The sequence below is a fragment of the Lepidochelys kempii genome, chromosome 3 (assembly GCF_965140265.1).
Source record: "Lepidochelys kempii isolate rLepKem1 chromosome 3, rLepKem1.hap2, whole genome shotgun sequence".
Taxonomy (NCBI): domain Eukaryota; kingdom Metazoa; phylum Chordata; order Testudines; family Cheloniidae; genus Lepidochelys; species Lepidochelys kempii.
In genome coordinates, this window is record NC_133258.1 from 205,182,877 (window position 1) to 205,208,316 (window position 25,440).

Here is a 25,440-nt window from a genome sequence, read left to right on the forward strand (position 1 = left end):
CTTCCCAGGGATCACATGACCATGGATCATGTGAGAACAATAGTTAAAGCTGAACCATGCAAAGAACATGGCCAAGAGGTAGAAGAGGAGGGTCAAGGGGTGATCCACACACAGGGGGTTTTAGACTCAGACCCTTCAGTTTTTAGGAAGGAAAAACAGTGAATAAAAAAGGAGAAAATACAAGATGAGAAGAGGAGGAAAAACTTTTAGTAGCTCTGACAGTAAGGAGGGGCAATCATCTAAGAAGAGATCAGTGACCCTCTACCTCATAGCAATTTTTAAATGCAAACTTCCAAAGCTCTCTCATATGTGACCCACCAAATTTTATTGCAGTGCTTTGTAACATTTACTGTTTTTGTCTGTGTTGAGTTGTTGTTGTTGTTGGTTACAGTGCTTAAACTGTCAGCATCTTCCAAGCCAAAAATATACACCTGTTGTGGCACAGTTAAATTACAAGCTCTTCCAGGACACTTATACTCATTTAACTGAATTTCACTGTGGTAAAGAAAAATTTCCATCCATGTGTACTCCTAGGTATCAGCAGTGTTTGTTGCCCACAATACAACTAAAGTGGAGAAAAGACACACAGAAATTCATGGGCATTTAAGGTGGATAACAATGAAGTGTAAAATGTGGATCTAAGTGCAAGTCTCACTGTTCTAAAAAGGATATATCTCTCATAAATGGTGCGTGCCCTCTCCACCTCCTTGTATCTCAGTTCAAAGTTAATATACGAATGCCAAGCTTGTTCCTCCGGTTGCCACTCCATCCAGCGTTCAAACACCTGACGTGCTCCAGCAACATTCCCCAACATCTCTTCCATATAAGTATACTTATACCTTTAAAAAAAGGCAAACAAGAGTTATCATTGACACAACTATTTAGAAACGTACTTAACAAAATTATTATTTATAGGTAACTCTCTTTTGGCAGTATTCATTATTTGCATCACAGAATTGTCCAGAAGCCCCGTTGTGCCAAACCCCTACCCTGGTGAGATTACAATCCAAGGGGGCGGGGGGAAAAGAGGAGGGTAACTTTCCAATAATGAGTCTTCTTTTTAATATTAGCTTGCAGAATCTCAGAAAAAGAAAACTGCAACACTAGAGATGTTGAAGACTTTATTTGCACACGCAGACATTTCACTTTTTCACTAAGTGAAAGATCAATTGTTTTTATTATTAGAGGTTGAAATAGTGAGTTTTACTATCTGAAAACTCACCAGAACTGGTTGACCCTGGGGAGGGTAGTGATGGCTCGATCCCAGATATTGCGGGCATGGTTAACCTGGCGGTTCTTCATTTCCATTTCTGCATACTTCAGCCAGAGAGTGACATTTCTGTAGTCCACGTCTAAAGCACGCTCGTAGATGGAACGAGCTCTGGAAAGCAAACAACATTGTTGAAGTAAATGCATGTATGATGCAGTTCAAGGATTCTGACAGTATTAGTTGCACATATTCTTGAAGTGCAAAATGCCCATCTTCATAATTACCTTTGTATTTCTTTTAGGCTTTCCTCCCATTGTGCGTACTTTATCCAGTTACTGATAACAGTCCTGTTTTTTCTTATATTATCTTCAAAGGTCTGAGAAGAAAGTTATAATTTTTAAAAGTAAAATGTTTCTCTGTGCAAAAAGATCCCATTATAAACCAAGAGTGACGTACTGATAACTCAAAAATAAGATTCCAATAGATTGGACTAAAAATCCCAAACATATTACAATTAGTTTAAACAGAAGTTACAATAACTGAGATCAAAATGAATAAAAGGTTTCTTAAGTCACGTACTTGAGCAGTTAAAAATATAGCTAGAGTTGTGATAAGTGTAGATCATAGGAGAGCTGTAAGCCTGTAAGAGCCTGTGTCCCTCTGTAACACCAATGGACTAACAATTATAACAACATTCAAAATTCTTTTTAAAAAACCCTATGTTGAGATATTTTAATAGTAACATTAATTGAAGTTATGGGGCTCACTTTTTGCACACGAGACTGAAAATATATTAATTTGAACATGCCATATTCATTCTTTGTGGCTATAAACTGATCACTTGGTGCAAGTATCGTATATCAGACATGCCATCACTTATGGTCCAAACACCTATAACATGTACATACTTTACTAGAGTTTATAGGCCATAAGAGACACCTAGGAACTCTACCTCTTCTTGACTAAGTATGTTATGACTCATGTTTATGTGTCCAAATGTCAGGAGGCAAGTTTTCAGTTCCATAACAAAGCATTTCCACAACTTGATGCACCAGAGATGGCACATTCAGTGTTATAGGTTGCCCCCAACCTATGTCCAACTCACATCACAGTATCATTCTTATCTAACAGATGGGTATGAATGGAGAGAACCCTTTGTATAGCCCTCAGCACAACAGGGCCCTAATCCTCATTTAGGGGCTCTACACACTAATCTAAATTCAGATCCCTTTGGAGACTAGCTTCAATAAGCGTTCAGACACAAGACACCAGGGGTCAACAACCTTCGGCACGCGACCTGTCAGGCTAATCCAGTGGCAGGCCACAAGACATTTTGTTTACGTTGACCGTCCACAGGCATGGCCCCCCGCAGCTCCCAGTGGCTGCGGTTTGCTGTTCCCAGCCATTGGGAGCTGCGGGAAGCAGCGGCCAGCACATCCCTATTCCCTCCCTTTGGCCGATTTTTACTCTTCTTCCCTTTTTCTATAGCCTACCTCTCAAGATTCTAGCACATATGAATAGACTATTTAATAGTATAAATACAGTTTCCAATACAAAATCATAAGTTGTACTGTTAATTTGCTACTAAATCCAAATTCTAAAAAATTATGCATTTAATTGTTTAAAGGGAACAGGTTAAGTACCCTTAAACAGCCACTTGTGGTTTTAAGGTAAAAAATCACAGAATATCTGTGTTCTCTCTTTCCACAGTATGCATCCGATGAAGTGAGCTGTAGTTCATGAAAGCTTATGCTCAAATAAATTGGTTAGTCTCTAAGGTGCCACAAGTACTCCTTTTCTTTTTGTTTTCTCTCTTTGAAGTTCATGAAGAATGAATGAAAACGTTCAGCAAAGTTTAAAAATATGCTAGCTTCTTAGTACTGTACAGGAGTATCAAGTCACTTGTGCACTTACCTTCCTTTTTCGAAGCTTGTAGTCATTTAGTTCTTCTTCATCTGTGATCTTTTGTTGCGGAGGTGGTGGAAGAAGTTCAAGTTCTCTCTCCTTTGCTTCTCTTAACAGCTGTTCTGCTGTGATCTGTACTTCTGCTGGCGCTTTGTTTTTCACCTTTGGAAGAAGAAAAAAATTTTTTTGTGCTCATCTTATATTTTTTTACGGCCATAAAATACCAAAAAAAACAAAGTGAGTTGACCCAATGATTTAATATGTGAAATATACAAAGAAGTAGGATTTGGTGACTGGCTGAGAAATAAACAGAACTGAGTTTACAAACAGACAGGAAATAGCAAGGCCAAATATAATATACTTGTTACTGTGTCCATTTCACCCCATAAAAATGTCAAACTCAGAAGCTATAACCCTACGTGGAGTGCAAAAAGATGGAAAATGTTGGAACAAATCCTAGGCGTGTATTCATGCAAGTATATCTGGGACAGAGGTAACCAACTACCTTGGAAAAAATTTAAATATGAAAATAGATTTGGAAACCTTAGTTTGTTTATCAGATGACATGTAAAGTTGGGAATATGATATCCTCTTTTTTTTAAAAATACTGTAAAGTAAAAAATCATATCACAGACAATTTTACTTTTTACCTATGTTACTGATAACTCCTTGATATTAAATATAAAAATTTTTTAAATCCAACTTGACTGTTTATGTTCTTTCTTTACTTTTAGCATTCCTCTCAGCTTGGACAATGAAAACCAATGTTGGTTGTTTAACTTTGGTTTCACATTTTCAGTACTGTACTGTGTTTTAAAACTGAAGAGCAGTAATTTGTTTTAAAAACTGTTTGCTTTTCAAAAAAAGGTGTAAACATTCTAAACCCAAGCGTTTATAAAACCTGTAATAGCAGTAGAAAGTTTAAACTGGGGACAAATTCAGGCTGATCTCGTACCTCTGAAAAAATGTCATAAAAGCTATTGATTGGATTAGAGATACCACAACTACAAAAAGCATAAATATCCTCTGAGAGAAAAAGTAAAGTATAAAGCCAGGCGTTTCTACATTTTTTGGAATATAGAGTAAGGCTCCAATCCTGAAAACACGCATATACTTAATTTTATGCATGTGAGTAGTTTCACTGAATAACAGGATTATTCACACCCATAAAGCTAAGGACATACATGTCAGAACAACGTGGGAATTTTGTTAGGATACATTTTTGCTGGAAAATGCTGATTTGTCAAAACCAGAACATTTCACAGAAATATATACTTTCACTGAAGTTTTTTTCAGGTCCCAGATGGAATTTCTGGTCAAAATCAGAAAAAACACTCAACCAAAATAGCAAATAGCCAATAGCCCAATGACCAGAGCACTCACTTGGAACGTAAAACACCCAAATTCCCACTCTGCCTGATTCAGAGCAGGAACCTAAACCTGGGTTGCCCACATCCCAGCTGATTGCCCAAACCACCAGAGTATTGTCTATTCCAAGATGGGTCTTTTTCAATATCTCCTGTTGGAGCTGTTCCACTTTATATAAATTAAATATCCATTGAGCCAGAGTGAGAGAGAGAGACTCTATGGCACTGGTCTTCAATTGGCAGCCCGCAGGCTAGATCCTGCCACCAGGGATTTCTGATTGGCCCACTGCTGGCATTAGCTGTTCCTTCATACCCTCAGAAGCAGCCAATTAGAGCTCCTCGGGAAACAGTGGCGCTCACTCCCCCACCCCTCAGGAGCCCAGCCTATCCTCACAGGAAGGGGTGGGGGGAACTACCCCTGCTCACAGGAAGGGTGGAGAAGAAGGGTGCAGAAAGAGCCCTGCAGCTCAAGGTAGTTCCACTCCTTTCTACCCTCCTCCCTCCCTATAACACCCAGCCGGAGGAGCAGGGCGGGACAGGGAAGAAGCCCTGGAGTTGCTTGGAAGGAGGAGGCAGAGGGATAGCACTGCAGCCACCCTCCCCTTGGCCTGGAACAGGGGGGTGGTGGTGGTGGTGAAGAACCCAGTAGGAGCAAAAGTGAGGCTGGAAGCAGGATGGGCTGGGCCAGTGGTTCTCAAGCTGTGGCCCAATCAGCGCACAACTGTGGCCTATGTGACATCCTTAGGGCCGCACAGGTAGAGTGTGTGTGTGTATATATTGTGTGCATGGGACCTACAATGGTAAATAGGTTGAGAACCGCTGGGCGGATGGCAGAAGGCAACAGGGCAGAACTGATGGGAACTGGGCAGATGCACTTCCGTTTATTTTCCCTATGTTTACCATCATGTCATTTATTTAATTTAGAAATTTTTCATTTACATTTAAACAAGTGGAACTAGACTGATACACTTCAACTTATGGTGATACGCTTTTAATCAGGCACTTAATCAAATGCTTATGCAACATAAAGTGATCAGTAATTGATGTACTTTCATAAGTTAAACTGACTGTGCAGTACTTTTTTGGGAAGGTGTGCAGGGGGAAGGAGGAAACACTGCTTGAAATGTTGACACTCTTGCAGTAAGAAAGAGAAATTAGATGTCTCAATTTCCTGTGAGGTTTAACTTCTAATTTTAATGTCATAGTTGTAATAGAATTAACATTAATAGCACAATGTTTTAATAGCATTAGTGTATTTGTATAATAATTTGTTTGCAAGATTTTGTTGTACTACTGTCCACTGGCATGCTTAACCTTTTACTTTGAGATTAATAAATAATATCCGTCACACCACTCTTTAAAGGTGCAACCCCTGGCCAATGGCAGGTTTACTACAGAGCAAACACCAGAAGAGCCCTTTGACCTGGCAAGATTTAGACACTGCCTTATTCAGCCCACCAGAAAATGTAATTGAATACCACTGCTCTACAGTGTGGTAGACAAAGCACTAAATCAGGCAAGCAGGGACCGGGACCTGGACCTGAACCTGGGTCGTCCCACATCCCAGGTGAGTGCCCTACCCACTGGGCAACTGGCTACTCAAAGAGGGGTGCTCGCTCTTGCTCACACTCACTCACTTTTGAATGCTCAGGGTTTTTTCCAAATATTGAAACAAATTTTTTTTCATGAAATGGAATTCTTACTTTCTGGTCTGCCCTAAAGCACACGTGTTTGCAGGACCAAAGTTTTAGACATTCACAATTCTCGTCAGCCTGCTGAAAGTCAGATTAGCTTGCAAAGAATGGTCTGTTTGGGTCAATGGGGCTCCGTGTGGGTGGAGAAGGCACCCATGTGGGGACCGAGTCCAGGATCATGGCCTAATAAATAACTGATGTTATGGTAGCAATGCTACACCTAGCAATAATTATTGGAGGATTCCATTTTTGTGACTTTTGAATGACAAGTATTTTTTAGAGTAGCAGCTTTATTAGTCTGTATCCACAAAAGAGAAGGAGGACTTGTGGCACCTTAGAGATTAACAAATTTATTTGAGCATGAGCTTTCATGAGCTACAGCTCACTTCATCGGAAAGCTTATGCTCAAATAAATTTGTTACTCTCTAAGGTGCCACAAGTCCTCCTTCTCTTTTTAAGTATTTTTAAAAAATTAACGTGGATGAGTTTGCACTAGCAGGAAATTAAAAATCTAGTAAGGCCCTTAACTGGCCCAGAGCTTCATGGTGGTAGCCCCTGTGTGTACATAAAGTTCTACTGCAGTCAATGGGGAACTATGCAGGCCTTGGAGTGCTAGCAATGTCAATGGGGCACCAAGGAGGTGAAGTGTCTGCCATGGTTTAACTCAGTGTATGGTCATTGCCTATATCTGTGTTTAGTCAAAATAATGACCACAGAAGCAGAGATTCAGAATCGTAATCCTGGAGTACTGACTGATATACATTTGTCACGGTGAGGGGAAAAAGTCACAGATAGCATGATTTCGCCCTCAGCCTGTGACTTCCTTCCATATCCATGACTCACCCTGCAGTAGCAGCTCCTGTGGCTGAGCCTGGCTCCCTGCCCTGGGTATTGTGACCTGGTGCACTGGGACACAGCCCTATTCAGGTTTGACCACCCTGGTCATGATGGGGGGGTGAGGCACAAACTTCAGTGAGTGGCATTGTGATCTGGTGCACAGGGCTGCAGTGCTGCTCAGGTTTGGCCCACCTGAACAAAGGTGGGGGGTGGAAAGAAGAATCCTGAACAGCTTTGCAACCGCACATGCCGGGTTTCAATGCCTGGAGCAGGATCATGGGCCCAGCCTGGCATGACTAGGGGCCGCAACAGAGAGGTGAGCTTGCTCCCCAGCCTCCCCTCCACACTAGACTGGGATTAGGGTTGCGGTGCTGGAAGCAGAGGGTGCTGCTGCAGGGTGAGGAGAGGGGCATTATTTTGTTAATCAAATTTAGGGAGCAGTCACAGTAAATTTAGTGATCTGTGATTTTTACTACATTTACCATGACTACGCTGACTTGATTTTTAAAAATGCCATGGTAAATCTGCATCTCTGTTCATGAATTATTACCCAATTGAGAGCAAAAGATTGCAACATGTTTAACCTTCCTTCTCTATAACTTTCTTAATGTTGGGAACTGCTTGTTACTTGTTGGGAAAACTGATGATTGCTAACATTATTAAAATCTAATCCTTCCAAGACTATTTATTTTGATACATTAATTCAGATGACCTTTCTGAACCATAAAGACTGAAAATCACCATAACTTGACTACATTTAAAGACGCACAATTCTCCACCAGTGGTAGCAACATTGGCAGCTGCAGCATAGACATAGCTCAGGTATTTTTAACATGGTGCCATACAACCCATAAAACTGAGAGGGTTGGCTGATCATACAGTGCTCTTCATTGCCAGCTACTAAGTATGATTAAAATATAGCTTAAAAAATACATTTGATACTTTCCTAATTTTACAGGGAGGTGATGGGATAGGAAAGTGTTTTGTGGATCATTTCCACTCCCGTCTCCCCATTAAAACATAGGGATTATGATGGCAGTTAAATACCCTCCCTCTGTACACTACAGTCTCCCCCCTTACTACTTGTGCTGTAGCCACATCAGTGGTTCCCAGGTGCCATTTTTCCAAGAATAAACAGCTGGGATAACTTATCTGTAACCTTGAGTTCAGCTTTGTTCTCCCCCCCGGGTTGGGTTATTTTCACATTCTTTAAACTAAAAATGGCTTTGAAATTGTGAGTACATGGAATCTGGACTTGGCTTTTAAAAAGAAACATCATAAATTGGTTGAACGGAAATAGTGCTTTGTGTTAACTCCATACCAGGACTTTTCTGGTAGTCTCCTGTTTCCTTAACATTTAAGATTTTATTTGAAAAAAGTGTGTTTTGGCTTTTTTAATTGTTGAGAAAACTTTCCCTGGGGGGGCCACGCACAACAATGGGCCACATTCAGATCCAGATGTAAGTCAGTGCAGCAGGGCTGAATTTTGCCCTGTAGGTGGGAGACGGACAAACTGACCTTTTGTATCTTTGATACCTACAACTGTTAATCATTTAAGTGCTGGTCATTTTAGCAGAAGTTTCCGACTTCTTTGGTACCATGGGATGAGGAAAAGGGGCAGCATAACAAACGTTGTTTTTTTTTCCTCCATTGAACAAGGATGGGCCACCATTCTAAGAAATGTCCCATCCCATTGTGGTCCACCGGTGTGTGTTTGATCAGATAAAAGTTAGTTTTCAGGCACCAATCATGAGAAGCATTACGGAGTGGGGGAAAACACATGACTGTGTTGTACCAAAAAAAAAAAAAAAAAGCGAGCGAGTGAGGCTGTTTCTAAAACGGAGCCCCCCCCGCTAGCTGGGCTCATGCTCCATGTTACAGACGACTCGCAGCAGAGTACTATGTAAAAGCTGCTGTATTTCCAGCAGGGCTCGCACCAGCGACTCCCCTTCCCCTCTCCCCACTGCCCTTTCTCCCGCTTCCCCCACTCTGGTCCAACTGGGCACCCCCAAGTCCCCAGCTCCCCTGAGCCCCCCATCCCCTGACCCCCAATTCCTCAGCACCCCTGAGCTTCCCCGTCACGGGTCCCCCCCAATTCCCCGGCACCCCCAAGGTCCCCCACGCCGTGGTCACAGGTTCCCCCAATTCCCTCCGTCCCCCGCTTTGCCCCTTCTTCCGAGTTCCCCTCCCACAGACACCCCGGCCCCCGAGAACTTTCACCCCCCCCCCGTTCCCTCCACTCTGCCTCCCCCTCCAGGCACCCCCGCCTCCTTCGCCTGGGCACCCCCACATCCTACTCCCCCCTCACCGCCGGGTCGCCCCGCGGGGCTCGGTGACACCCATGCCCGGGCCCCTGGGGGCAGGGTAATTCCCCCACCCGCCCAGCACGGACCACCACCCCCCGCACCTTCGCCACTTTGGGGATTCGCTGCTTCCCGGCCGCCGTAGACGCCATGTTGCCGCCGCTGTGAGCCCGAGCGCCGTCGACCCCGCCCTGCTCTTTCACCTCTCACCCCGCGCAGCGTCGCCCGGGGCGTTGCCACAGTAACGGCGGCCGCGCGTCTCTCGGCGGTTGCCGCGGAACCGCTGCGTCCTAGGTGAGTCGTCGCCGGCTCCTCTGAGCCCTGACCCGGTGGGGACCGCGGGACGCGCCGCGCCCGACGGAACAGCGGCGACGCTCTGGGCGTGCTGGGAGGAGCCGCTCCCGGGACTGCGACGCCCCAAACAGGTGTCCCATATCGCACAACTCCCCTCAGCTTGGGACTACACCGCCCAGCATGCAATGCGCGTTCCCCCCCCCCCCCCACGAAGACTACAACTCCCAGCACGCAGCGCGTCCCATTCCCCTCCTTCTCTCCCCCAGGAACTCCTTCTGGCGCCTGCTCTGTGCTGCCCCCTAACCGCCCGCCCGAGAACTGCAGCTGCCCGAGCTCCCCCAGCGGGGTCACGGGCACCCAGGTGTTGGGGATTGCGGCCATCCTGCTCTTCCCTATATTGCTGGGTGGGAAGGGTCGGGGAAAGGGGTTGCAATGGAGAAAACAGGCTGGGTAGCTGCCACCTGGCTTGTCCCTTGTCTTTGCAGCCCCATGTCCTCCTGCTGTTGGCACCTGCAGACCCAGGTGCCAGCGGCAAGCTGGCCTGTCAAAGGACAGTTGTTCCCTGTAGTCGAAGGGTCAGATTCCCGCAGCAGTGTAGCATTTACAGTAAGTGCAACAGGGTTACCACCACAGAATTGTCTCCAGGCAGCAGATCTCTGCTAGCGAGCCAAAGGGAAGACTTCCTGTGAGCTAATGAATTTCCCACTTGCTCTAAAATGCAGCCCAGACTGACGGCAGAGGGCCAAAACTAACCCCCGTCCAGTCCAAACCTCAGCCCACCCCCAGAGTCCTCTCTCCCTCAAACTCAATAGCCCACTGTCAGAATAGCCCAGCGGTTTTCAAACTTTTTGAGCTAGCTCCCCCTTGAGTTGCAATTCTTGGTCGCACCTCCCCAGCCTAAACAAAAATAGACACAATAGCCCTCAGGTTTTCAGGATTGGCGAAGGCGTTTGCGACCAGAGCCAGTGCTGGGTGTGGAGGCTGCTGGGAGCAGAAATCGGTGCGGCCACAGTGGATGTTGACACTGACCCACAGGCTGGGTGGCCCACTATGGTGAGTTAGGGAGTGGAAGTGATATTCCCTCCCCGAGCCCTGCCTGGCGTGGCTGTTCATCCTCCCCCTGAACATTGCACTGTGTCCCCATAGGGGAGTGTTCCCCACAATTTGAAAACCTCAGGGGTAGCCCTACTCTGAAGCTTGATGTGTCCAATTTTATTCCTTCCAGTCTTGATGGTGGTGGTGTGGGAGGAGCTGCCCACAGTCCTTGTCTCCAGGACAGTTAATTAACCCCTTCTTAACCTGATCCAGTGTCGAGTTTGTGCATCCCATCACTCTTCCACAGTCAGAAAGTTGGGGCTGTACTAACCTTTTCCTACATAGTCTTACCACAAGTACATATATGACATGTTTGATCTGACTTGGATGTAAGCATCAGCTCACTTAAAAAGAAAAAATGGTTAGGATGGGAAATTTCTGTTGTGTTTGTTTTTTTAATGTTGATAAACCAGTGAGGCAATTACTGGAAGAATTGGAGCAGGCAGGGAGCAGAGTTCTCTATTTATCTCCAATGTTCTCCAGGTTCTCCGCTCCTAAACAGTGTTCCCTGTCTCAGCTCTTCTCCACTCCCCAACTTCCTTCTTTGCCCTTAATCTTCCCTGTGTTAGTTCTACTCTAATGTATGTGTAGCATGGAATGAGTATTGGTGGATGCGAAGTCTGTATCTGGAAAGTGAGGTCTCTGACTCATCAGGATGGTGGATGTGGAGGGTAAAGTGAGATTCCCAGTTCCTGTAGGGACAATGGATGGGGTCTTTTGCCCAATACTGGACTGGCGGATGGGAAGATGTTGATTCTGGAATGTATACAGGCAGTAAGGCTCAATTCTGCTCAGAGAACCACATCAATATAATCCCATTCAAACAAACTGGTCTCAGTGCGAACACAGAGATCCGCAAATATAAACTTGCAGGACTGGAACCTATGATACTATACGGTGTGGTCTCTTAACCATAATGGGAAGTTGGGGTGGGCTCACATCTCTATTCTATAAAGGGAAGATATGAGATGTTGGTGTCTCTGGCACACATTACACAGGAGTGCTGGTAGATGTTCTGAGATGATGTGGGCCATACTTGGGATGGTGGTGGTTTGCAACCCTGGTGGTAGTTTGCCTGAGGTTGCAACTGATATTGGAAATATATATGATGTAGGGTGGATGAGTATAAAAGTTTTTCTAGTCCAGTGTTTTTCAAACTGTGAGTCATGACCCAGTACTGGGTCATGGAATGTAAGGCACTGCGTCGCGGCGGCTCTGGTGGGTCGCGGCGGCTCAGCACCACCAACCAGGCTTGCGTGCCTCTGCCTAGGAGCCGGACCTGCTGCTGGCTGCTTTCGGGGCACAGCGTGGTCCGCGGTGCCAGGACAGGCAGGAAGCCTGCCTTAGCACCCCCACTGCACTGCTGACTGGAAGCTGCCTGAGGTAACCCCGTGCCCTAACCCCGTGTCCCAATCCCCTGCGCCAGCCCTGATCCCTCCAAACCTGGTGCCCCTTCCTGCACCCAAATGCCTCATCCCTGGCCTCACCCCAGAGCCTGCACCCCCAGCCCAGAGCCCTGACCCCTTCCCGCACTCGAACCCCCTGCCCCAGCCCTGAGCCCACCCCAAACTCAGAGCCCCCTCCTGCACCCCAAATCCCTCATCCCCTGATCAACCCCAGAGCCTGCACTCCACTGTGCAACCCTCACCCCCGCACCCCAACCTTCTGCCCCACCCCTGAGCCCCTCCCATACCCCAAACCCCTCATCCCCAGCTCCGTTGGGTCGCGGGCATCAACAGTTTTCTTCAGCTGGGTCACTAGAAAAAAGTTTGAAAACCACTGTTCTAGTTTACAGCTAGAGTCTGGGTGGGGATTGGGAGCATAGTGAAGTTTTTTTTTTTTTGAATGGGCAGTGTTATATTTTACATATAATCTTGTATGTGAGTTATTGTATAAACTGTGATGGTATTTGAACTGTTCATTTTCATACTTTAATGCTTAGGCTTTTTATTTTAAATTGTGACATTATTTGGTATATATACATTTAAACTTTAATGTTAGGTGGCAACAGAATTGAAAGGTAACTAAGTTTTTGTTGGTTAATCACAGTTGGACTGAATTCATATCACATTATCTATTATGAAACTGTTAGGTATACAAAGGACAAAATGGGTTATGAGGACACTACAAACACACTGCACATGGCACTGCAAAATAGATTTTTATTTGCATCCAGGGTTAGGGCTATTCAGAAAAGCCTTCCACTCCTCCTGAAGTATAAATAATCTTATTGATTTAAAAACTTGGCTTTTGGACAAATAGTTTGAAACCATCAGATACTATGATGATGAGCATTATAGAAATGTCTACAACTAAATGTGAAACCATTTCATGCAGTTGTAGGCCATTAAAAACATTCCCTCACTGTTCAGTAATATTTTAGGTGGTAACCATTATACTACATCCAATTTGAGACTGTGGTTTTCAGAGGAGCCTGGGGGAGTTAGGCACTCAGATCCCATTGATTTTCATTAGGATTTAACTGCCTAACTCCCTTCCTTCCTTTGAAAATCTCATCTAGAAATACTAACTTCAAGGCTGAAATCACTGCAGAAGCCAATCTCATTAGATAACATTAGTGTTTTCTTTGTTTTTGCTACAGTGTATAAAATGACTGCAATAACTTCTGCAAGAGGACGTACAGAAGTGGTCAATGCCAGAAGAACAGAATCACATGATGTTTCTGGTATTATTAGTCTCATCAGATATTTTACTGAAAAAACTTTTGGAAGGATTAATGTCATCTATCTTTTGTAAGTAGCAACATTTTAAGAACATACATGACATTCTTCTCAAGGTACCCAGAATCATGAGCCACTGTGTTAACTCTCTGCCTCTGCAAGAGAGAGCTTTTCTGGAACTTAGATTGTGTATCAGCTCCCTGCCACACCTGTCTGTCCTTCTCATCAGCAAATGCCTTGCAACTCTGCCAGTCTTAACCTTGTCTTGCAGGTAACAATCAGTGAACCCCAGTTCTCAAGTTCCCCAAGGAGGTCTCTCTCAGTATCCGCAAAAAGAAAAGGAGTACTTGTGGCACCTTAGAGACTAACAAATTTATTTGAGCATAAGCTTTCATGAGCTATAGCTCACTTTGTCGGATGCTGCATCCGACGAAGTGAGCTATAGCTCATGAAAGCTTATGCTCAAATAAATTTGTTAGTCTCTAAGGTGCCACAAGTACTCCTTTTCTTTTTGCGAATACAGACTAACACAGCTGCTACTCTGAAACCTCTCAGTATCCTGTTATTCTCACTTTATTTCAGTATAACAGCACTGAGATAATTCATAGTAAAACTAAGAATATGTTTCTTAATAAAGAATATAGATTTAAGTGATACCAATGGTGGCAGAGCCTACCCAAAAGTTGGGGGGCCAGGGGCCAGGGCCCCCTACCTCTACTCTTCTGCCCAAGGCCCTGTCCCAAGTCAGAGCCGGCCGGGAGCCACAGATTCTTCAGTTGCCTGGGGTGGGGTCGGGGTCGAGAGCAGCCCCCGGCCTGTGTTCCTGCTCCGCTGGCCCCCGCCCAGGGCAGGTGGAGGGTCCACAGCGTGGATCCCCCCAGTTGCACTCGCGGCTCTTACCATGGCTGGGCTGTGGCCCCCCAGCCGGAGCCAGGTCCTGGTAAGAGCCACATGGGGACAGCTGTGGGGAGCCACGGACCCTTCTGCCCTGGGTGCGGGGCCCATGAGGCAGGGACATGGGCTGGGGGCTGCTCTTGGGCCCCCCTAACCCGGGCAGGTAGAAGGTCCATGGCATGACTCCTCACAGCTGCCTAGGACCCGGCTTGGCTCCAGCTGCCGTGCCAGCCTGGTTGGGGGTACAGGGCCTCAGGGGGAAGAAGAGGAGTGGGGGTTGGGCCCCTGCCAAAAAGTGGGAGGGCCCTGGCCCTCCCCCCCCATTCCGGTGCCACTGTGTGATACTAAGCAAGAGTAAACGAGGTACAGTAGTTGTGGTTACAAACAAAACAAAATAAAATACACTTTCTAATGTCCAATTCTTAACTTTAAAAAGCTACAATCTTTGTCTAAACAGCTTTCTCACTTACATCAAGTTACCAGCACCTCCAGCCTTACAGCAAGAAGATCCAAGGTTCACAGAATCAGAAGGTGCTGTCCCCTTTGTTCCCTGAGTGATGGGTAACATACTAGTTGTGTCATGTGTAGGCTAACAGAGTAGTCAGTAAATACCCAGTAATAAATCAGAGACAGCTTTATGGTCCATATTTTCAAAAGTGGCCACTGATTTTGGGTGACTCGGTTTCTGTGCCCAGCTTAAGATCTCTTGGGCTTGATTTTCAGAAGTGGCAAGTACCCACAGCTCCAGCTGAAGTCAGTGGGAGTTGCAGTTGTACCTCTGGAAAACTGGGTCCAATATGTCTCAAATGTATGCTCTAGGTATACTTAATCCTGCCTCAGCCTGGGCAGATGGACTACATGACCTCTTCAGGTCACTTCCAGCCTTACATTTCTGTGATGCTGTGAAGTTGGGCGTCTAAAATCAGAGGACCCCAGATCAGTGGCCAATTTTGAAAATGTGATTGTTAAACTCTGTTGGTCCCACAGAGAAGATGGATTTACTGGCAGGAAGTGTTTGTATAGTGCGTATCGGCAACCCTATCCTCTGGTTCCCTTATGATGCTGTTGAACAGTTGTTAACTTGAAGACTAAGAAATCTAAAATCACTTTCTGAATCTTCTTTTTGTCATTTCTTTAACCTTTGCAAATCAAAATTGTTTCCACAGAGAAAAAGCTAACCTTGCCGTGACACTCAGCAATAAGAAGAATGAGGTTATTGCCCATGCTGCATTTCTGGACTATCCAAATTGGAATATTGTTGATCAAGCTGATTGGGAATCATTCTTACATGAAAACTACAGTGACAAAAAGTGCACAGTAAGTAATTATTTTTTCAGATGTGTTTTCACTTGAGGGACATCAACTTGGTTTCATTTTGTTCCTTTTGAATACTGTATGTGTTCAATTTTTGGTATAATATGGGGGGAAAACAATTAAATTGCAACAGATGTTAAGAGATGCATTGCCCTTGTTGCATGTATTGCTATTTCCTGGGATTTGGGAAGATCAGTGTAGAAAATGGTATTCCTTTTACTGGAGATTTTTGTTTTGTTTTCCATTCCAAGTGATTTCTTTGTTGTTTGACTAAGTTGGCTAATGGGTTTTTCTACACAAATGTTCTGACTCACTGAAGGCACATCACTTGGGGTCCTAAACATTCTCAACACTAGAAAATTATAACATATTAGATTTTATAACATTACATCTCATTCTAGAGCACTGTACGTTTTTACGGTATTGCCAGCTCTTAGAATTTTATTGAGAGTCTCACTATGTTTGGCATTTTTCTGAAAGCCCTAGTTCCTGGAGTCAAATCATTATGCGAGAATCTCTACTTTCCTTTTTTCAGAAAAGGAAATTTCTAGTCCTTTTTGGTTGTGGAGAAAAGCTGAAAAATTTGAATTCTAAAGGCTCAAACCCCAGAAGGCAAATAGAGAAACCAAAATTTATTATTGTTAAGCCAATCTCATGATTTTTGAACATCTGGGATTGGCAACACTGAAATTATCCAAGTGATAGGCAAACTGCCTTGCAATAATGTTATCCACTAGGGATGTTAGGCAACTGTTTTAAAGAAACTATCAACTCCAGTATTGCCATCTGAAATTGTTGTGTATACTGTTATTAAAAGAAACTCTTAATGTTATTATAACTGAAGACGCTAAAGGGAAAAATACTATGTTTTTTCAGTTTTTCTTTGTACACTTGACAGTATTTTGAATATCGTTGATCCCACTGTATTGTTGATGGTGCATGCTTTTCCCCAGGCTGTGCATGGGGTGCTTACCAATATTATCATCAACAAAGCTGTAACTGAACCTGAAGAGACAGCTGGCAGAAGTGTGTCCAGAGAAAAGGTGGAAAAGAGAAAGCTTGAGCATATGTGATGTTATTGCTCCCATGCCTGCCCTGAAGTCCTTTCTGAACATGGGCAAAAAACAGAACCGTATATTTTTAAAAAGAGGATTTTTTGAAATTGAGGATATGTCATTTAAAAAGTGCTTTATGGTCCTGATCCAGAAATAAGGATGAAAGGACAACACTCCTGAGCGAATTGTAGTTTTCCTCTCCACTTCAGGAGTACTCCTCTGGTTGACATTTGTGAGGTTAGCTCTGCAGAGCTCTATATGCCAAATATGAATCTTTAGACTGACCCTACTTTAGATGGAGAGGTAAACATGCATCTAGATAATATATGTTGATATAGTGTAAAGGTTTGATTGGCATGAATTTGGGATGGCTGCATTACGTAAAGAATAGCCAAGCAACATGTGAATTATTCAGGCAATTCGTACATCTTCATATGGTAGCATTGTTTTTGGTACTCATTTTACAGAATAACTGTTTTAGAAATGTTTCAGAATAGCAGCGTGTTAGTCTGTATTCGCAAAAAGAAAAGGAGTACTTGTGGCACCTTAGAGACTAACAAATTTATTTGAGCATAAGCTTTCATGAGCTACAGCTCACTTCATCGGATGCATTCAGTGGAAAATACAGTGAGGAGATTTATATACACACAGAACATGAAAAAATGGGTGTTTATCATGCACACTGTAAGGAGAGTGATCACTTAAGATGAGCTATTACTAGCAGGAGAGTGGGATGGGTGGGGGGGAGAAAACCCTTTGTAGTGATAATCAAGGTGGGCCATTTCCAGCAGTTAACAAGAACGTCTGAGGAACAGTGTTGGGGGGGGGGGGTGGAGAGGGCGGGGAATAAACAAGGGGAAATAGTTTTACTTTGTGTAATGACTCAACCACTCCCAATCTCTATTCAAGCCTAAGTTAATTGTATCCAATTTGCAAATTAATTCCAATTCAGCAGTTTCTCGTTGGAGTCTGTTTCTGAAGTCTTTTTGTTGAAGAATAGCCACTTTTAGGTGAGAAATCGAGTGACCAGAGAGATTCAAGTGTTCTCCGACTGGTTTATGAATGTTATAATTCTTGACATCTGATTTGTGTCCATTTATTCTTTTACGTAGAGACTGTCCAGTTTGATCAATGTACATGGCACAGGGGCGTTGCTGGCACATGATGGCATATATCACATTGGTAGATGTGCAGATGAATGAGCCTCTGATAGTGTGGCTGATGTGATTAGGCCCTATGATGGTGTCCCCTGAATAAATATGTAGACACAGTTGGCAACGGGCTTTGTTGCAAGGATAGGTTCCTGGGTTAGTGGTTCTGTTGTGTGGTGTGTGGTTGCTGGTGAGTATTTGCTTCAGGCTGGGGGGCTGTCTGTAGGCAAGGACTGGCCTGTCTCCCAAGATTTGGGAGAGCGATGGGTTGTCCTTCAGGATAGGTTGTAGATCCTTGATGATGCGTTGGAGAGGTTTTAGTTGGGGGCTGAAGATGACGGCTAGTGGCGTTCTGTTATTTTCTTTGTTGGGCCTGTTCTGTAGTAGGTGACTTCGGGGTCCTCTTCTGGCTCTGTCAATTTGTTTCTTCACTTCAGCAGGTGGGTATTGTAGTTGTAAGAATGCTTGATAGAAATCTTGTAGGCATTTGTCTCTGTCTGAGGGGTAGGAGCAAATGCGGTTGTATCGTAGAGCTTGGCTGTAGACAATGGATCGTGTGATGTGGTCTGCGTGAAAGCTGGAGGCATGTAGGTAGGAATAGTGGTCAGTAGGTTTCCAGTATAGGGTGGTGGTTATGTGACCATCACTTATTAGCACCGTAGTGTCCAGGAAGTGGATCTCTTGTGTGGACTGGTCCAGGCTGAGGTTGATGGTGGGATGGAAATTGTTGAAATCATGGTGGAATTCCTCAAGGGCTTCTTTTCCATGGGTCCAGATGATGAAGATGTCATCAATGTAGTGCAAGTAGAGTAGGGGCATTAGGGGACAAGAGCTGAGGAAGAGTTGTTCTAAGTCAGCCATAAAAATGTTGGCATACGGTGGAGCCATGCGGGTACCCGTAGCAGTGTCGCTGATTTGAAGGTATACATTGTCCTCAAATGTGAAATAGTTATGGGTAAGTACAAAGTCACAAAGTTCAGCTACCCAGGTTAGCCGTGACATTATCGGGGATAGTGTTCCTGACGGCTTGTAGTCCATCTTTGTGTGGAATGTTGGTGTAGAGGGCTTCTACATCCACAGTGGCCAGGATGATGTTATCAGGAAGATCACCGATGGATTGTAGTTTCCTCAGGAAGTCAGTGGTGTCTCGAAGATAGCTGGTAGTGTAGGGCCTGAGGAGGGAGTCTACATAGCCAGACAATCCTGCTGTCAGGGTGCCAATGCCTGAGATGATGGGGCGCCCAGGATTTCCAGGTTTATGGATCTTGGGTAGCAGATAGAATATCCCAGGTCGGGGTTCCAGGGGTGTGTCTGTGCGGATTTGTTCTTGTGCTTTTTCAGGGAGTTTCTTGAGCAAATGCTGTAGTTTCTTTTGGTAACCCTCAGTGGGATCAGAAGGTAATGGCTTGTAGAAAGTGGTGTTGGAGAGCTGCCGAGCAGCCTCTTGTTCATATTCCGACCTATTCATGATGACAACAGCACCTCCTTTGTCAGTCTTTTTGATTATGATGTCAGAGATGTTTCTGAGGCTGTGGATGGCATTTGCTCTTAGTATAAAGAAATTACAAACTTTTTTCAATCAAGTTTTGTTAAATTAAAAATGTAGCTCTGGTGCTTAAAAGTTATAACTGTAATATTAAACTTGAGTGTAAGTCAAGTTTTCTCGTTTTTGTTTTTTTTTGGTTAATTTACTGCATAGAGAGAGACACAAATCCAATCATTAAGACCCCGCTCCTGCAAACACTTATACACATGAGTAAATTTACCCATGCAGTTAGTCCCATTTAGTCAATGAAGCTACTTATGTGTGTCGAGTTACTCACATAAGTATGTACTGACAGGATCGGCAATTAAATTTGTAAATTAATATTTTAATTAATTAAAAAAACACTACATGCATTATCTTATTTTATTTAATTCATTCGTTTCTTTTTACTATAGCCTCTGAATACACTGTTTCTGCATCTTTTTGTGGCAAATGATGAATATGCGGTTGGATGTGCCCAAGAAATCATTAGGTGAGTTGATGTGTAAATTGATGCATAGGGAAGCATGTACAGTTTCCTGCTAACTCTCATCTGTAGAGACTGTGGAATTAAAAGATGGTCATGTAACAAAAAAAGCTTAAAGGTAAATATTAAAAAAAATTAACTGAATTTCTTAATTTCAGTATGTGACACGACATGACACAACTGTGTGTAGCCTGATATACATTCTAGATTTCAAAGCTAGACTCTTACAGTTCTGAACATATTTTCCTAACAGTGTAATCTCTTGCTATATCTTTTGCTATTATTCTTGACATAAATATCATGCAGTGATTGGGACAAATTGATTTTTTTGAGTGGAGGGAGAAGGTTCATGGTGCACAGTTGTGCAGGAAGCCTAAAAGCTGTGGCTATTTCTGAAAAATCATTGTCTGCAGGTTATTCTTTGAAATGTTTGTTAGGTACAGACTATGCAGCAGAAATAATACAATACAGCAGAGTGCTAGCTCAAATCACAAACAAGAAAGTGCTGCTTAAATTAATGTGGTTCAGCGCACAGCATCGCTACATAAACAGAGTAAATTGCATTTGGTGCTGTTGCTGTCAGTTTTACAGTTACAGAGTAACTGTAAAAGCCAGCTCATCCAGATGCCAGGTCAAATATCTGCCGGCAGAGATCTGCCATCTTTAATTTTTCACCACTGGGGAACTGATATAAAAAGAAAGCTATATGAAATCAAAGGATTAGGAGATTAAAGAGAGAAATGGGGTTGAAAAAACTGAAAAGGCCTTAATAATTTTCATATAATCTTTTTTGAGAAATCACATTTTAATTTTTTAGCCATGTGCATTTATGAGGGAAGATATAGGCACTGGAGAGCAAAGTTTCTTTCATTAAGAGATTTGCTGCTAAATTTGATGTGTAGTTACTGAGACTAAATAAAGTTATATTGTTTGTCCAGGACAGTTTTTAATGCAGTACCAGAAGTGCACTTTATTCTTCTTTTTGTACCAAGTCATGTGGATTTAGGTAAGAGTTTATTTAATATTATTTTAAACTTTAAACAACCACTGTAGTCTTAAGTATCATTATGATTAATACAATTGCGTGGTTTTCAGCATATTAAGGGAAGTGATTGTCCTATAGACCTGTGGAAGAACCAATCCTAACATACCATTTTATACTTCAAATAGCATAATCTCAGCTATATTGCTTAACATTACATAAAAAGGCTAACAGTGTGTGGTCCTGATTTGCCATGGCAGTAGATCATAGTGCAGTATCATGGCCTAAATTTGAAACCATATTTTGCTCCAACAATTCTTCTAATGGGTTAAAAAATTTCTTGGTGAAATTCCTTGATAGTTTTTAACTTGTTTTTGTCATTCTTAGGCCCAGGCTTAGGAACTTTTTTTGAGCGGATGATGAGTGTTCCAGGTTCGATAGTTGATGTGGACTTTACTTTGTTTGTGTGCCACAGGCACCAACATTGTCCCCAGCTGTACATTCGCAAAGCAAGGTAATATGCCTTCGTCTGCTTTGTCTGTATGCGTTTGTCTGGATCAATTGAAGGACTCCCATGACTACGAATCGAGAAAGTGTAGTTTTCATTAAATCACCTAAATATGTCCTCCTCCCATTTTCCAATTTTCTTGATGACCCAATGTTGACTCATGACAGCTACTTTTATTAAAGAGACAAGATGGGTGAGGTAATACTTTTACTGCACCAGGATACTACCTCACCCCATCTTGTCTCTCTAATATCTTAGGACCGACACATATATGACAAAACTGCATAATTACTTTTATTCTAATTTGTCACAAGACTTGTTGTATTTTTTGTAGATAGGTGGCCTTATTTCCATATGATTAAACTGAGTGTTTTATAGCAGTAATATAGTTTCCAGATTTTGATGTTTCTTCTATGCATTTGTTTATTTCCCCATGTCATGTTGCTACATATTTTACTGGGTACAGAACTTTTGTAACTTCCACATTGCCTCTTGGAGTATCTTGCTGTGTAGTTCCTGTTTTCTCTTATTAGGCCAAATTCTGACCAACTGGGCAAAGTCTGGCTAAGTAGATTTTGTTGTAAAGGAATTGCATTTGCATAATAAAACTGAGTAAGGAGGCCTTAGGCCAAACAAGCCTTCAAACATGCTAATACCTGCCTTCCTAAACATTGTTTGGCACTTGTGAATTTACTCTGTGTACAAACCCCCTGGGGAACCCCTTAGCAATATCTACTCACTGTCTGCCTGGGCAGGCCTCCTCCATGCTGCTGAGGGGGTGCAAGAAGAAAACAGGGATAATAATCCTACTTTTCTCCCATCCTTTGTCTGTCTTATTTATTTAGATTGTAATCAGTTTGGAGCAGGAACTGTATCTTACTATGTGTTTGTACAGTGCCTTCCACAGTGGAGCCCAGAACTTGGTTTGGGCTTTGAGGCACTAGTATAATAATAATAATTAATAACAACAAATAGTTAAATAATTAAATAGCCCAGAATCCAGCTGTGTGGCTGTCTGCTTCTCAGTCCTCCAGCTCATTGGAAGTGTAGAGTTTCTGTCACACTGAAGCCTTAGGTGGTCAAGGATATCCCTACAAAATTCATCCCTAGTTCTTTGCTCTCCGTTTTATTATTCTCTATAACATTTTCAGTACGGTTGTTCTGTAGTCTAGGTCCTTATAACCAAGAGGTGTTATTCACAAAATACCTGCACGTGTTTTCTCCTCTCAGAAAAGGTATTCCATTGCATTTCCTTTTTTAAAGAAAAAAATAAGTTTATTTTAACTAGCAAGTTGGAGGAATATGTTTCTTTGATCATTCTGTGTGTTTACGTACTGTGAATTGCTGCTCTAGGATGTTCTTTACAGGTCTGAAACCTACACTTTTCTCCAAAGAGCATCCACCACAGCAGAGCCCCAAATGCAAAACCATTTAACACGTATTTCAACATGCCAGCATTGGTGTGTAGACTGTTTCGAGTTTCTCTGAGTCCACATTCTGTCTTTTTTTATATTTTGTACTCCACACACACTATTGATTAGTAGTGAAGGGATCTTAGTGTTGAAGTAATAGTGCAAGGTAAACTCACTCCTGGGTCTTGAAAGGTATCCATGCCCCTTGATTCTGTCCATTATGTTTGTCTTTTATTAATCTGAAGTACATTTTTACCTTTGGGGCTGTCAAACAATGCAGTTTGGGAAATAACATTTTTGACATGATTGAAAATGTTAAGAAAGCCATTCCAGTATTATACTGAGGGGATACCATCTTGCCTGAGTTTTTGTAATACATATAGGGTAATAATGGAATGGTTCACTTTAATGAAAAGCAGGGTAGAAAACTAACCAACAAACGGTTTACTCCTTTTAAATAATGTAACTACTTGTCCTGTAAAATTCATAGTTTAGTATAGTTTGTCGTGGATTCTTCAAGTAAGCTAAATTATGTTTACTACTGATGCTTTTCCTTCCCTTTTCCTCTGTATTTGCATTTATACATCACTAGCACCCGTAGTGACATTCAGTGGAAACTCTTTAGAGACTTATCCATGAAAGGATTTTGACGCAGTCCCCAGCCACCTGCCTAGCAACACGTTCTGGGTCAATGATATGAGATTAGAGTAATCTCTGTTCCCTCTCCCCCTTACCCACAGGAAAAAATATGCTGTAAATTGATCCTTTGCTTAACCCCTGTATATTGAAGTTATTCTTTATCTGACCTTTAAAATGGGAAATAAAGCTGTAGCATCCTAGAACACAAACCAATGAGCTTTCATATTGAAGTCCCTTGCCTGTACTTTGCCATTTGTTCTAATTATCATTGTTTGTACTTCTCTGTACTTTACAGCTGTGTACAATAGATCACAAATCTGCCTTTACAGTGGTGTTTTGTTTGTTTCAATCTGGGAAGACAGTAGAATAGTATCCATATGAGTGAAAAGCCATTGCCTCTTATAAAATAAAGAAGGAAGGGGGTGGTTTGTAGAGGTAAACATTGTGGTTCCCATTCTGCAACACGTAGCATGTGGGGAGGCTGTTGCACTCATGGGGAGCCCCACTGACTTCAGTGGAGATTTGCATGCATGCCAAAATGATCTCATCATGCTACAGGCTTGTGGGATCAGGGCCCAAATCCTGACATGTGATCTCAGGCAAACTCACGTTTTAAGAGGGAGAGTGTAATTTCAGTATTGCACTGCTTTAAAAGGGCCAGTGGCAGCAGTATAATGAAATGTCATAGTGGTAAATATATAGGTTTAACTCTTGAGTTTAACTGAAAAAAATTGTGGTTCTTATCACTTTCTACCTTTCACTGGTTGGCACAATAAAACAGCAAGTTTAAATTACAGTACAATCTGATTGAATTGAACAGAAAGTCTAGTTTTGATTATTTGAAATTTCATAGTAAACACACTATATAAAATTCAGTTAAAGTAATGAAGACACAGTAATAGACCCCACTAGAGGATTCCAGCCATGAAATCTTCCCTGAGAAGAACGGAGAGACCACCATTTCTGAGTGTGAATTATGAAGTGTGTAGATTATTAGTTTTAGCCAGGGTCTGCTGTACTAATGGAGTCATTTTAGGTAGAGGTTTAATCAGGTGAATAACTAGAGTCACAATTTATAGTGTATTATGTTTACCCATAGTTCCTTCTTGCTTATATAAGCCCATTCAAATTAGGATTCCACCTATCCAAAAACTGCAGTAAGGGATGGAGGTGGAATGTTGGGTGGGAAATTTTTGTCGCTGATGGCAGTTTGTGCTCCCAGTTTGGAGTGGGCAGCTGCAGAATCCACCTGTATAGGGTCCCCAAGATTGTCATCCAAACTTAAAAGTCATGTGAAAGAATCCAGTCACTACTAGCAGAAAAGGAACGAGATCTCTAAACCTATTATGCAGAATGAAACAATAGTCTGACTGCTTGGGTGTATTTGTCTTGACTCACTGATGGAGACAAGGTGGCATGCAGGCACCCACCCTTCCTGCTACAAAAATGGATACGAATGAGTTACTAAGAGAGATCAAGGCAGGCATTGCTGATATTCACTCCAAACTACTAGATATTAACAAAACAACCCCGCCTCCCCGCAAAAAATCCCACTTGGCAGACCTGGATGAGAAGGTCAGCACTACTGAATCCAGTGTAGTAGAGACTGCAGAGGAGACACTGAATATGCCCACCAGAATCAAGCAAATAGAGAGAGAGGGACACGGTGGGATCTTTAAAACTAATGGTACAGAGAATTATAAAAGAAGGAACAATGTAAGAATAAAAGGAATCATTGATGATGGGGAGAAGGGTAGTCTTCTCTAAGGGTCAAATTCAGTCCTGTGCATGAGGTCAGCACATATCATCTATGCACCACTTAAGCCACACTTAAACCCTATGTTCAGTTATACCATTCTACCAATATTTACAAATTCAGACACAATATTTGTCATAAAAATTAATAAACAGAACTTTTGAAACATTTACATCCACTTTAAGGCCTCTTTAAACTGCCAGAGTGGTCTAAGTGGGAATCAGGGCCTATATTTATTTGTTTTTTAATCACTGGCTGCAGTAAAACTTGGTACTAAGGGTTTCATTTTACATACTTGATCAATAGGAACATAAAGGATGTTATGTTGGTT

General features: G+C 42.8%; 2 protein-coding genes across 4 annotated transcripts in view; one reads left to right on the top strand and one right to left on the bottom strand.

The window, feature by feature from the left end:
• Positions 1 to 9,667, bottom strand: part of CRNKL1 (crooked neck pre-mRNA splicing factor 1) — a 28,361-nt gene extending 18,694 nt beyond the window's left edge. Inside the window, exons 1-5 of the mRNA XM_073339786.1 lie at positions 9,421 to 9,667; positions 3,125 to 3,277; positions 1,495 to 1,586; positions 1,223 to 1,381; positions 673 to 839 (exon numbers count right to left, since the gene is read on the bottom strand). Coding sequence (XP_073195887.1) covers positions 673 to 839; positions 1,223 to 1,381; positions 1,495 to 1,586; positions 3,125 to 3,277; positions 9,421 to 9,468 — 619 coding nt within the window. The 5' untranslated portion in view covers positions 9,469 to 9,667. The remainder of the gene's footprint in view (positions 1 to 672; positions 840 to 1,222; positions 1,382 to 1,494; positions 1,587 to 3,124; positions 3,278 to 9,420) is intronic.
• Positions 9,492 to 25,440, top strand: part of CFAP61 (cilia and flagella associated protein 61) — a 209,966-nt gene continuing 194,017 nt past the window's right edge. For 2 of the 3 annotated variants that reach the window (XM_073339782.1, XM_073339785.1), the window contains exons 1-6: positions 9,634 to 9,741; positions 13,308 to 13,458; positions 15,447 to 15,597; positions 19,742 to 19,818; positions 20,751 to 20,818; positions 21,182 to 21,308. In XM_073339782.1, coding sequence (XP_073195883.1) covers positions 13,316 to 13,458; positions 15,447 to 15,597; positions 19,742 to 19,818; positions 20,751 to 20,818; positions 21,182 to 21,308 — 566 coding nt within the window. In that variant the 5' untranslated portion in view covers positions 9,634 to 9,741; positions 13,308 to 13,315. Of the gene's footprint in view, positions 9,611 to 9,633; positions 9,742 to 13,307; positions 13,459 to 15,446; positions 15,598 to 19,741; positions 19,819 to 20,750; positions 20,819 to 21,181; positions 21,309 to 25,440 lie in introns of those variants that run through there. The other variant, XM_073339783.1, reaches the window with a different exon arrangement.